At 45.0% G+C, this 12,848-nt stretch overlaps 1 protein-coding gene across 14 annotated transcripts in view; it reads left to right on the plus strand.

Moving 5' to 3' along the window:
• The window catches only part of LOC311129928 (peripheral plasma membrane protein CASK), a 172,709-nt gene that overhangs the window by 61,683 nt on the left and 98,178 nt on the right, over positions 1-12,848 (plus strand). For all 14 annotated transcript variants that reach the window (XM_084162481.1, XM_084162488.1, XM_084162491.1 and 11 more), the window contains exon 2: positions 3,820-3,932. In XM_084162481.1, the coding sequence (XP_084018607.1) occupies positions 3,820-3,932 (113 nt within the window). The remainder of the gene's footprint in view (positions 1-3,819; positions 3,933-12,848) is intronic.

Below are 12,848 nucleotides of genomic sequence, written 5' to 3' on the forward strand. Positions count from 1 at the left end.
GTTATGCTGTGTGTTTATATTCTTTATTTATTGCATGATAAATGTCCCTGTTATGCTCAGAGACGTCTGCAGTACCCTCTGTCTCACTAGCTCTCTCTTGCTGTCACACACACACACAAATGTAGACTTCACTATCCCTCTTCCACTGAAGATTCAGGTGTTTCCGTCTCTGCTCCGTGACAACTTCAAAAAGGAGCAATCCTATACACTAATCCCCATCTTCCTCTCTTTCTCCCTCTCCCTCTCTCTGATCCTTTCTCTCTTTCACACACACTCATACCCCCCCCCCTTCCTTCCTCTCTCCTGTAGGCTATATCAACTTCCCTTTTCTCTTGGAGGGGAAGTTGTGGAGTCATTGTTTATTCATTAGCTGTAACTGTATGCTATTGGGTTTCACTCCTTTAGAGAGAAGGTGCTGCCTTGTTTCTAAGGGAACTCCAGCAGAGAATAAAGACCTTGAACAAATGCATTACACTACTTCTCATATACAGTGATGTGTTCCTGTGTGCCTGATCGTGCACCTGTGAGTGTGTATGTGCGCCAGTGTGTGAGCTTGCTTTATTGGAATGGATTTTGTCATCCATAAGAAATTACAGGCAGCCAGGTCAAAATGATTACACCTTACTCAGCGTTATTGCTATCTACGTGTGTGTGTGTGTGTGTGTGTGTGTGTGTGTGTGTGTGTGTGTGACTAAACACAGAGCGCTATAGCAGATGGTGATCAGATTAAAGCTGCTTAGCTTCAGAGGGGTGATGTACAGAGAAACACTGCCCAGAGATGATAAAACACACACACACAGGCTGGAGAGCTGTTAATCTATATATAACCACTAGTTTTGACTGCCGCTTGGTGATGACACTTGTGTGTGTTTAGTAGAATATTCCCAATGCTCAATGGGAAGTATGTGTGTGAATACATTTTCTCTGTCTCCTGGTTAAAAGCTGCTCCGCTGGTGAATTCAGCTCTCAGCTCTCCCTCAGTTCACTAACAGTTCAGACAGATGGGGGTAGAGAGAGAGTCATGGGGAGGCGTAGCGAGAGAGACCCCTTATTTTCCCTTTCCTACTTCAACTATTTGCACATTGTTACATTGTAGATAGCCAATAATATAACATTTTAAATGTCTATATTATTTTAAAACTTTTGTGAGTGTAATGTAAATCTGATTGATTATTATTATTAGTATTATTATTTCCCCATTTTGTTTTGTCAATTTCACTTGCTTTGGCAATGTAAACATACAGTTGAAGTCAGAAGTTTACATACACTTAGGTTGGAGTCATTAAAACTTGTTTTTCAACCACTCCACAAATGTCTTGTTAATTTTGGCAAGTCGGTTAGGACATCTATTTTGTGCATGACACAAGTCATTTTTCCAACAATTGTTTACAGACAGATTATTTCACTTATAATTCACAATTCCAAGTCTACATGCACTAAGTTGACTGTGCCTTTAAACAGCTTGGAAAATTCCAGAAAATGATGTCATGGCTTTAGAAGCTTCTGATAGGCTAATTTACATAATTTGAGTCAATTGGAGGTGTACCTGTGGATGTATTTGAAGGCCTACCTTCAAACTCAGTGCCTCTTTGCTTGACATCATGAGAAAATCAAAATAAATCAGCCATGATTGTAGACCTCCACAACTCTGGTTCATCCTTGGGAGCAATTTCCAAACGCCTGAAGGTACCACGTTCATCTGTACAAACAATAGTACGCAAGTATAAACACCATGGGACCACGCAGCCGTCATACCGCTCAGGAAGGAGACGCATTCTGTCTCCTAGAGATGAACGTACTTTGGTGCGAAAAGTGCAAATCAATCCCAGAACAACAGCAAAGGACCTTGTGAAGATGCTGGAGGAAACGGGTACAAAAGTATCTATATCCACAGTAAAACAAGTCCTATATCGACATAACCTGAAAGGCCGCTCAGCAAGGAAGAAGCCACTGCTCCAAAACCGCCATAAAAAAGCCAGACTACGGTTTGCAACTGCACATGGGGACAAAGATCGTACTTTTTGGAGAAATGTCCTCTGGTCTGATGAAACAAAAATAGAACTGTTTGGCCATAATGACCATTGTTATGTTTGGAGGAAAAAGGGGGTTGCTTGCAAGCCGAAGAACACCATCCCAACCGTGAAGCACGGAGGTGGCAGCATCATGCTGTGGGGGTGCTTTGCTGCAGGAGGGACTGGTGCACTTCACAAAATAGATGGCATCATGAGGAAGGAAAATTATGTGGATATATTGAAGCAATATCTTAAGACATCAGTCAGGAAGTTAAAGCTTGGTCGCAAATGGGTCTTCCAAATGTACAATGACCCCAAGCATTCTTCCAAAGTTGTGGCAAAATGGCTTAAAGACAACAAAGCCCTGACCACAATCCTACAGAAGATTTGTGGGCAGAACTGAAAAAGCGTGTGCGAACAAGGAGGCCTACAAACCTGACTCAGTTACACCAGCTCTGTCAGGAGGAGTGGGCCAAAATTTACCCAACTTATTGTGGGAAGCTTGTGGAAGGCTACCCAAAACGTTTGACCCAAGTTAAATAATTTAAAGGCAATGCTACCAAATTCTACTTGAGTGTATGTAAACGTCTGACCCACTGGGAATGTGATGAAAGAAATAAAAGCTGAAATGAATCATTCTCTCTACTATTATTCTGACATTTCACATTCTTAAAATAAAGTGGTGATCCTAACTGACCTAAGACAGGGAATTTTTACTAGGATTAAATGTCAGGAATTGTGAAAAACTGAGTTTAAATGTATTTGGCTAAGGTGTATGTAAACTTCCGACTTCAACTGTATGTTTCCCATGCCAACAAAGCCCATTGAATTGAATTTAATTGAGATGGGGAGAGGAGGGGGAGAGAGAGATGGGGAGGGGTAGAGAAAGATGGGGAGGGGTAGAGAAAGATGGGGAGGGGTAGAGAGAGGGGGAGTCAGACAAGGCGGAGAAAGGGAGGGAATATGAAAGGAGAGAGACAGCAATGCACTCAAACTGTCCCACAAACATTCACATGCATGCACAAACGCACACACCCACCCATACACAGACACACACACACACACACACACACAGTCTCTTTCTTTTCTCTGAGGATGTGTGTGAACTGGGTCATCTTTAATCAGATGCTGTCTAGCCTACACACACCTGAGGCAGGAGAGGCTCTGCTTTCCAAGGAGTGTGTGTGTGTCTGTGTGTGTCTCTCTGTGTGTGTGTGCCTTCTGCTCTGTGCCAACTGCCAAGCTACTGTGAGATGTCTGCGAGGGCAGCGGAAACGTTATATTTACTGAACACCTTTCACTGACTCAGGGTCAACTCCATCTGTCTTAAGGTTACTGGTGTGGGTTACTACATTTTCCTCATCCTAGAATGATTCAATATAAGAACTGACTGGAGTTGAGATGGAACTGACCTCAACTCTCTTAGCTAAACTAGAGCGCTTGGGTTGTGTGTGTTTTATATAGTGTAATCATATTTAGCCTCAATGTCTTGCTTTGGGATACTGCAGATACATTAAGGAACAATTGAATGAAAACATTAGTCTGTTAGAAAACTATACTTGTACTAATGTCGTTCCATTTGATTTCAATCACTTTTTGACCGCAACCCTTCAAACGCAACCGTTTATCTTTTCCAGTGTTGAAGGTTTTGTTGAAATCAAAAGGGGTCTGGTTAAAAAGTTATTACAATTACAGGGAACAACCCACTATTTGTATTTATTGTGTATTAAATAATGAGATGTTAAGGTGGTCTGTCCTATGTATAAAGGTATGAGATGTTAAGGTGTGTGTGTTCTTTCCTGTGCAGGGGTCCGTTCAGTGTGGTGAGGAGATGTATCAACAGAGACACAGGACAGCAGTTTGCCGTGAAGATCGTAGACGTGGCCCAGTTTACCTCTAGCCCTGGACTCAGCACAGAGGGTAAGAAAACACACACACACACTATATATCACTCTTTCTCGGTTGTGTGTGTGGATGCTGATGGTTATAGTGACAAATATACACACTATCAGCTGGTTGTAAGGTGATGTGGGAGGCCTTTGTGTGTGTGTGTGCGTGTCCTCCCAATGTCCTCACTCTGAGTCGGTACTCCAAATAACCCTTTACCCCTGCCCCTGAGGTAAAAACTATCACACAAGACATTTTGGTACTTTAGTTTGCTTTTGGAAAAACAATCACAAAGAGGTCAGTGAGTCATGAAATTGTCTGCACAAAGCACCAGACGCACTGCACAGACTTCAAATCTAATTTTATGTGTCACATGCTTCGTAAACAACCGGTGTAGACTAACAGGGAAATGCTTAATTACGGGCCCTTCCCAACAATGCAGAGAGAAAGAAAATAGAGAAATAATAAGTGATAACCCATAATAATAAAAGTAATAATAAATACACAATGAGTAACGACAACTTGGCTGTGTACATGGGATACCAGTACCGAGTCGATGTGCTGGGGTACGAGGTAATGGAGGTAGATATGTACATATAACTAGGAATAAAGTGACTAGGCAACAGGATAGATAATAAAACGTAGCAGCAACGTATGTGATGAGTAAAAAACGTTAAATGCACATAGTCCGGTAGCTATTTGGTTAACTATTTAACTAACTATTTAGCAGTCTTATGGCTTGGTGTTCAGGGTCCTGTTGGTTCCAGACATGGTGCATCGGTACCGCGTACCGCTTGCCGTGCGGTAGCAAGTGGAACAGTCTATGACTTGGGTGGCTGGAGTCTTTGACCATTTTTAAGGCCTTCCTCTGACACCGCTAGGATAGAAGTCCTGGATGGCGGAGAACTCGGGTCCCAGGATCCAGTTTCAGCGGGAGGTGTTCAGTCCCAGAGTCCTTAGTTTAGTGATGAACTTGGAGGGCACTATGATGTGGAACGCTGAGCTGTAGCCAATGAACAGCATTCTCACATAGGTGTTCCTCATGTCCAGGTGGTAGAGGGCAGTGTGGAGTTCAATAGAGATTGCGTCATCTGTGGATCTGTTGGGGCGGTATGCGAATTAGAGTGAGTCCAGGCTGTCTGGGATGATGGCGTTGATGTGAGCCAGGACCAGCCTTTCAAAGCATTTCATGGCTACAGGTGTGAGTGCTACGGGGCGATAGTAATTTAGACAGGTTAGCTTGGCTTTCTTTGGCACAGGGACTATGGTGGTCTGCTTGAAACATGTAGGTATTACAGACTGGGTCAGGGAGAGGTTAAAAATGGAATACCTGATGGTCAAATGCCGACCCTTCTACCTCCCGAGGGAGTTTTTAGCTGTTATCCTGACTGTGGTATACATTCTACCTCAAGACAATACATATAACAAGCTGGCAATTAACTAACTGTACAAGGCTATAAACAAGCAGGAAAACTTACATCCGGAGGCTGCTTTTCTTGTCGCCTTTTCTTGTTCCTCGTCATTAAGACACTTGATGCCCAACTTCCATCAACATCAGCAACAACAGCTAATCATGGCTACCCGGACTATTTGCACTGCCCCCCCACCCCATATTTTTGCGCTGCTGCTACTCTGTTAATTATTTATGCATAGTCACTTTAACTCTACCCACATGTACATATTACTTAAACTACAGTGAGGGAAAAAAGTATTTGATCCCCTGCTGATTTTGTACATTTGCCCACTGACAAAGAAATGATCAGTCTATAATTTTAATGGTAGGTTTATTTGAACAGTGAGAGACAGAATAACAACAAAAAAATCCAGAAAAACCATGTCAAAAATGTTATAAATTGATTTGCATTTTAATGAGGGAAATAAGTATTTGACCCCCTCTCAATCAGAAAGATTTCTGGCTCCCAGGTGTCTTTTATACAGGTAATGAGCTGAGATTAGGAGCACACTCTTAAAGGGAGTGCTCCTAATCTCAGCTTGTTACCTGTATAAAAGACACCTGTCCACAGAAGCAATCAATCAATCAGATTCCAAACTCTCCACCATGGCCAAGACCAAAGAGCTCTCCAAGGATATCAGAGACAAGATTGTAGACCTACACAAGGCTGGAATGGGCTACAAGACCATCGCCAGGCAGCTTGGTGAGAAGGTGACAACAGTTGGTGCGATTATTCGCAAATGGAAGAAACACAAAAGAACTGTCAATCTCCCTCGGCCTGGGGCTCCATGCAAGATCTCACCTCGTGGAGTTGCAATGATCATGAGAACGGTGAGGAATCAGCCCAGAATTACACGGGAGGATCTTGTCAATGATCTCAAGGCAGCTGGGACCATAGTCACCAAGAAAACAATTGGTAATACACTACGCCGTGAAGGACTGAAATCCTGCAGCGCCCGCAAGATCCCCCTGCTCAAGAAAGCACATATACAGGCCCGTCTGAAGTTTGCCAGTGAACATCTGAATGATTCAGAGGAGAACTGGATAAAATTGTTGTGGTCAGATGAAACCAAAATCGAGCTCTCTGGCATCATCTCAACTCGCCGTGTTTGGAGGAGGAGGAATGCTGCCTATGACCCCAATAACACCATCCCCACCATCAAACATGGAGGTGGAAACATTATGCTTTGGGGGTGTTTTTCTGTTAAGGGGACAGGACAACTTCACCGCATCAAAGGTGGCGCAGTGGTCTAAGGCACTGAGTGGCGCAGTGGTCTAAGGCACTGCATCGCAGTGCTAACTGTGTCACTAGAGATCCTGGTTCGTATCCAGGCTCTGTCGCAGCCGGCCGCGACCGGGAGACTCATGGGCGGCGCACAATTGGCCCAGTGTCGTCCAGGGTAGGGGAGGGAATGGCCGGCAGGGATGTAGCTCAGTTGATAGAGCATGGCGTTTGCAACGCCAGGGTTGTGGGTTTGATTCCCACAGGGGAGTATAAAAAAAATATATATATATGTATTCACTAACTGTAAGTCGCTCTGGATAAGAGCGTCTGCTAAATGACTAAAATGTAAATGTAAAGGGACGATGGACGGGGCCATGTACAGTCAAATCTTGGGTGAGAACCGCCTTCCCTCAGCCAGGGCATTGAAAATGGGTCATTTACATTTACATTTTACATTTTAGTCATTTAGCAGACGCTCTTATCCAGAGCGACTTACAGTTAGTGAGTGCATACATTATATTTTTTCATACTGGCCCCCCGTGGGAATCGAACCCACAACCCTGGCGTTGCAAACGCCGTGCTCTACCAACATCCCTGCCGGCCATTCCCTCCCCTACCCTGGACGAACCAGGATCTCTAGTGGCACAGCTAGCACTGCGATGCACAGTGCCTTAGACCACTGCACCACTCGGGTCATGGATGGGTATTCCAGCATGACAATGACCCAAAACACACGGCCAAGGCAAAAAAGGAGTGGCTCAAGAAGAAGCACATTAAGGTCCTGGAGTGGCCTAGCCAGTCTCCAGACCTTAATCCCATAGAAAATCTGTGGAGGGAGCTGAAGGTTCGAGTTGCCAAACATCAGCCTCGAAACTTTAATGACTTGAAGATCTGAATCCCTCCTGAGATGTGTGCAAACCTGGTGGCCAACTACAAGAAACGTCTGACCTCTGTGATTGCCAACAAGCGTTTTGCCACCAAGTACTAAGTCATGTTTTGCAGAGGGGTCAAATACTTATTTCCCTCATTAAAATGCAAATCAATTCATAACATTTTTGACATGCGTTTTTCTGGATTTTTTGTTGTTATTCTATCTCTCACTGTTCAAATAAACCTACCATTAAAATTATAGACTGATCATGTCTTTGTCTGTGGGCAACCGTACAAAATCACAGGGGATCAAATACTTTTTTCCCTCACTGTACCTCAACTAGCCGGTGCCCCCGCACATTGACTCTGCACCGGTACCCCCCTGTATATATAGCCTCCCTACTGTTATTTTATTTTACTTCTGCTCTTTTTTTTCTCAACACTTTTTTGTTGTTGTTTTATTTTACTTTTTTATTATAAATGCACTGTTGGTTAAGGGCTGTAAGTAAGCATTTCACTGTAATGTCTGCACCTGTTGTATTCAGCGCATGTGGCCAATAAAATTTGATTTGATTTGATGTCTCCTTCGCCACTAGGGATGATAAAGTCCTAGACCACTGTTACTCTACCCACAATCAAGCATACAAGGCCCTCCCTCGCCCGCCATTCGGCCAATCAGGTCATGATTCCGTACTGCTGCTTTCTGTTTAAAAGCAGAAGCTCAAACAGGAAGTACCCGTGACTCGCTCTGTTGAGAAATCTACATCGGAATCAGAGATTATGCTACAGGACTGCTTTGCTAGCGCTGATTGGAATATGTTCCAAGACTCCGCCGATAACATCAACGAGCTAACCACCGTCACAGGCTTCATAAGGAAATGCATCAGCGACATTGTCCCCACAGTGAAGGTTCACTGCTTCCCCAATCAAAAGCCCTGGATTAACACGAGGTTAGCATCTAAACTAAAGGACAGGGCTACTACACACATGGGCTATTGCAGACCACCCTGAGGATACGGCTGAGGACAGGAACAAGTACAAAAAGTGCCGCTACGACCTCCGCAGACTCAGCAAACGAGCAAAAGGACAATATAGGAATAAGGTGGAATCATAATACACAGGCTCTGACGCCCACCTCATGTAGCAGGGGCTACAGTCCATTACGGATTACATAGGAAGACCCAGCTGTGATCTGCTCAACAATGCCTCTCTACCAGACGAACTCAATGCATTTTATGCACGCTTCAACAATAACAACACTGTACCGTGCGTGAGGGCCCCCACCACCCAGAGGACTGGGTGATCTCGCTCTCCGAGGCGGACGTGAGTAAGGTCTTTTAATTAGGTCAACACTCGTAAGGCCGCAAGGCCAGACGGTATTCCAGGGTGCGTTCTCAGAGCATGTGCAGATCAGCTGCCAGGCATATTCAGAGTAATTTTCAACCTCTCCTTGTCCAAGTCTGTAATCCCCACATGTCTTAAGATGACTACCATCATTCCTGTTCCCAAGAACTCTAAGGCTTCATGCCACAATGACTACTGCCCTGTAGCACTCGCATCTGTAATCATGAAGTGCTTTGAAAGGCTGGTTATGGTATACATCAACGCCATCATCCCAGACACCCTAGACCCACTCCAATTTGCATACTGCCCCAACACGACTCCAACACCATCATCAAGTTTGCTGACGATGCGGCGGTGGTAGGCCTGATCAGTGACCTTTTTAGTGTGGTGCTGGGACAGCAACCTCTCCCTCAACGGCAGTAAGACCAAGGAGCTGATCGTGGACTACAGGAAACTGGGGGCCGAGCACGCCCCCATCCACATCGACAGGCCAGAGTGGGAGTGGGTCAAGAGCTTCAAGTTCCTCTGTGTCCAAATCACTTAGGACATAAAATGGTCCACTCACGCGCACAGTCGTGAAAAAGGCACGACAGAGCCTCTTCCCCCTCAGGAAGTTGAAAAGGTTTGGCATGGGCCCTCAAATCCTAAAAAAGTTATACAGCTGCACCATTGAGAGAATCTTGACTGGCTGCATCACTGCTTGATATGGCAACCGCCCTCGATCGCATGGCACTACAGAGGGTGGTGCGGACAGCCCAGTACATCACTGGGGCCGAGCTCCCTGACATCCAGGACCTCTATATATATTGTTAGACTGCAGGCTGACCTCTGTTGTCAGGTGAACAGTGTTTCCTCCGACACATTGGTGCGGCTGGCTTCCGGGTTAAGTGGGCGGGTGTTAAGAAGCGCGGTTAGGCGGGTCATGTTTCGGAGGACGTGTGACTCGACCTTCGCCTCCTGAGCCCGTTGGGGAGTTGCAGCGATGAGACAAGATCGAAATTGGGTAGAAAAAGGGGGGTAAAATATACAAAAATAAGACTCCAGCCACTCAAACCATAGACTGTTCTCTCTGCTTCCGCACGGCAAGCGGTACTAGTGCATCAAGTCTGACACCAACAGGCTCCTGAACAGCTTCTATCCCCAAGCCATACGACTGCTAAATAATTTAAAATAAAAATAATTTGGTCATTTAGCAGACGCTCTTATCCAGAGCGACTTACAGGAGCAATTTAGGGTTAAGTGCCTTGCTCAATGGCACATCGACAGATTTTTCACCTAGTCGGCTCGGGGATTAGAACCAGCGACCTTTCGGTTACTGGCACAACGCTCTTACCCACTAAGCTACCTGCCGCCAGAATGGCTACATGGACTATCTGAGTTGACCCTTGTTTTTGTTGTTGTTTTTTTCCACTGTCTCTATGCACGGTCACTCACACACACTGACACTCCAACACACACATAACATGCACACACATTTATTCTGACTCAATGCACACACACACTCACATACAATCATAATTTACACTGCTGCTACTCTGTTTATCATACAGTGCATTCGGAAAGTATTCAGACCCCTTGACTTTTTCCACATTCTGTTACATTACAGCCTTATTCTAAAATGGATTAAAAAAATACAAATATCATCATCAATCTACACACAATACCCCATAATGACGAAGCGAAAACAGGTTTTTAGAAATTTACATAAGTATTCAGACACTTTGCTATGAGACTCTAAATTGAGCTCAGGTACATCCTGTTTCCATTGATCATCCTTGAGATGTATCTACAACTTGATTGGAGTCCACCTGTGGTAAATTCAATTGATTGGACATGATTTGGAAAGGCACACACCTGTCTATATAAGGTCCCACAGTTGACAATGCATGTCAGAGCAAAAACCAAGTCATTAGGTCGAAGGAATTGTCAGTAGAGCTCCGAGACCGGATTGTGTCGAGGCACAGATCTGGGGAAGGGTACCAAAAAATGTCTGCAGCATTGAAGGTCCCCAAGAACACAGTAGCCACCATCATTCTTAAATGGAAGAAGTTTGGAACCACCAAGACTCTTCCTAGAGCTGGCCGCTCGGCCAAACTGAGCAATCGGGGGAGAAGGGCCTTGGTCAGGGAGGTGACCAAGAACCCGATGGTCACTTTGACAGAGCTCCAGTAAAAGGCCCATGACAGCCCGCTTGTAGTTTGCCAAAAGGCACCTAAGGGACTCAGACCATGAGAAACAAGATTCTCTGGTCTGATGAAACCAAGATTGAACTCTTTGGCCTGAATGCCAAGCGTCACGTCTGGAGGAAACCTGGCACCATCCCTACAGTGAAGCATGGTGGTGGCAGCATCATGCTGTGGGGATGTTTGTCAGCGGCAGGGACTGGGAGACTAGTCAGGATCGAGGGAAAGATGAACGGCGCAAAGTACAGAGAGATCATTGATGAAAACCTCCTCCAGAGCGCTCAGGACCTCAGACTTGGGCGAAGGTTCACCTTCCATCAGGACAATGAACCTAAGCACACAGCCAAGACAACGCAGGAGTGGCTTCAGGACAAATCTCTGAATTTCCTTGAGTGGCCCAGCCAGAGCCCGGACTTGAACCCGATCGAACATCTCTGGAGAGACCTGAAAATAGCTGTGCAGTGACGCTCCCCATCCAACCTGACAGAGCTTGAGAGGATCTGCAGAGAAGAATGGGAGAAACTCCCCAAATACAGATGTGCCAAGCTTATAGCGTCATACCCAAGAAGGCTCAAGGCTGTAAATGCTGCTAAAGGTGCTTCAATAAAGTACTGAGTAAAGGGTCTGAATACATATGTAAATGTGATATTTAAGTTTTTTATTTGTAATGAATGTGCAAACATTTCAAATAAAAAATAAAACATTATTTGTCATTAAGGGGTATTGTGTGTAGATTGATTGAGGATTTAAAAAACATTTTTAGAATAAGGCTGTAAAGTAACAAAATGTGGAAAAAGTCAAGGGGTCTGAATACTTTCCGAATGCACTGTAGAAGACAGGTAGGGTGAGTGTAGACCGCAGTACGTCCTATGCAATGAGCTGTTAGCTAATGAGAGCATGAAACCGTCCTAAATGAAAAGGCATCTGGACACCAAGCATCCAAGCCACAAAGATAAGACCGCTGACTTTTTAAAAAGAAAATGTCAATATCTGGAGGCCTCACAAGATTCATTGAAGAACGTATGCACGGTACAATAAAAGGCATCATACCTTTTAGCCCAACGCATTGCTAAGTGCAAAAAAGCCCACACCAGCACAGAGGATCTCATACTCCCTGCTGCGATTGATATGTGTACTGAAATCTTGGGAGAGTCAGCCACCAACAAACTAAAAACCATACCCCTATCCAATGACACCATGAGGAGGAGAATCCAGGACATGTCTGAGGACAATAACATGCCAGACATCAGAGCGCATCAGTGCAAATGGCCATTACGTACTGCAGCTTGATGAATCCACAGATGTGGCTAACCATGTAATTTTAATGGTCTATGTCAGACGCGTCTGCGATAATAACTTTGAGGAGCAGTTCCTTTTTAGTGCTGATTTGCCCTCCACCAGCAGAGGCTGTCTTTAACACAATGGATATGTACCTGGGCTCCATGGAACTGGCCTGGGATGGGTGCGTCAGTGTGACCACTGATGGGGCAGCTGCCATGACGGGAAAGCACTCCGCAGTAGTAAAGCGAATCCTAGAGAGAGCACCGAGTGCGACGTGGAACCACTGCATCCTACACAGGGAGGCATTGGCAGCAAAGGACATGGTGCCTGAGCACCACGCCACTCTCCAGGATGTGATCAAGTGTGTCAACTATATCAAAAAGAGTTCCATGAAAAGCAGGTGTTTCCAGGCCTTCTGCAGGGATATGGGGAGCGAGCACCAGCAGGTGCTTTATCATGCAGAGGTCCGCTGGCTTTCCAGGGGTAAAGTGTTGGGTCCCTTTTTATGAGCTTTGAGCAGAGATTATTTATGAAAACAAGTCACCTATGGCCAAACATTTCGATTGTGAGGAATGGCTCGCGCTAGTTGCCTA

Source organism: Coregonus lavaretus (assembly GCF_964263955.1).
Source record: "Coregonus lavaretus genome assembly, chromosome: 5".
Taxonomy (NCBI): Eukaryota; Metazoa; Chordata; class Actinopteri; order Salmoniformes; family Salmonidae; genus Coregonus; species Coregonus lavaretus.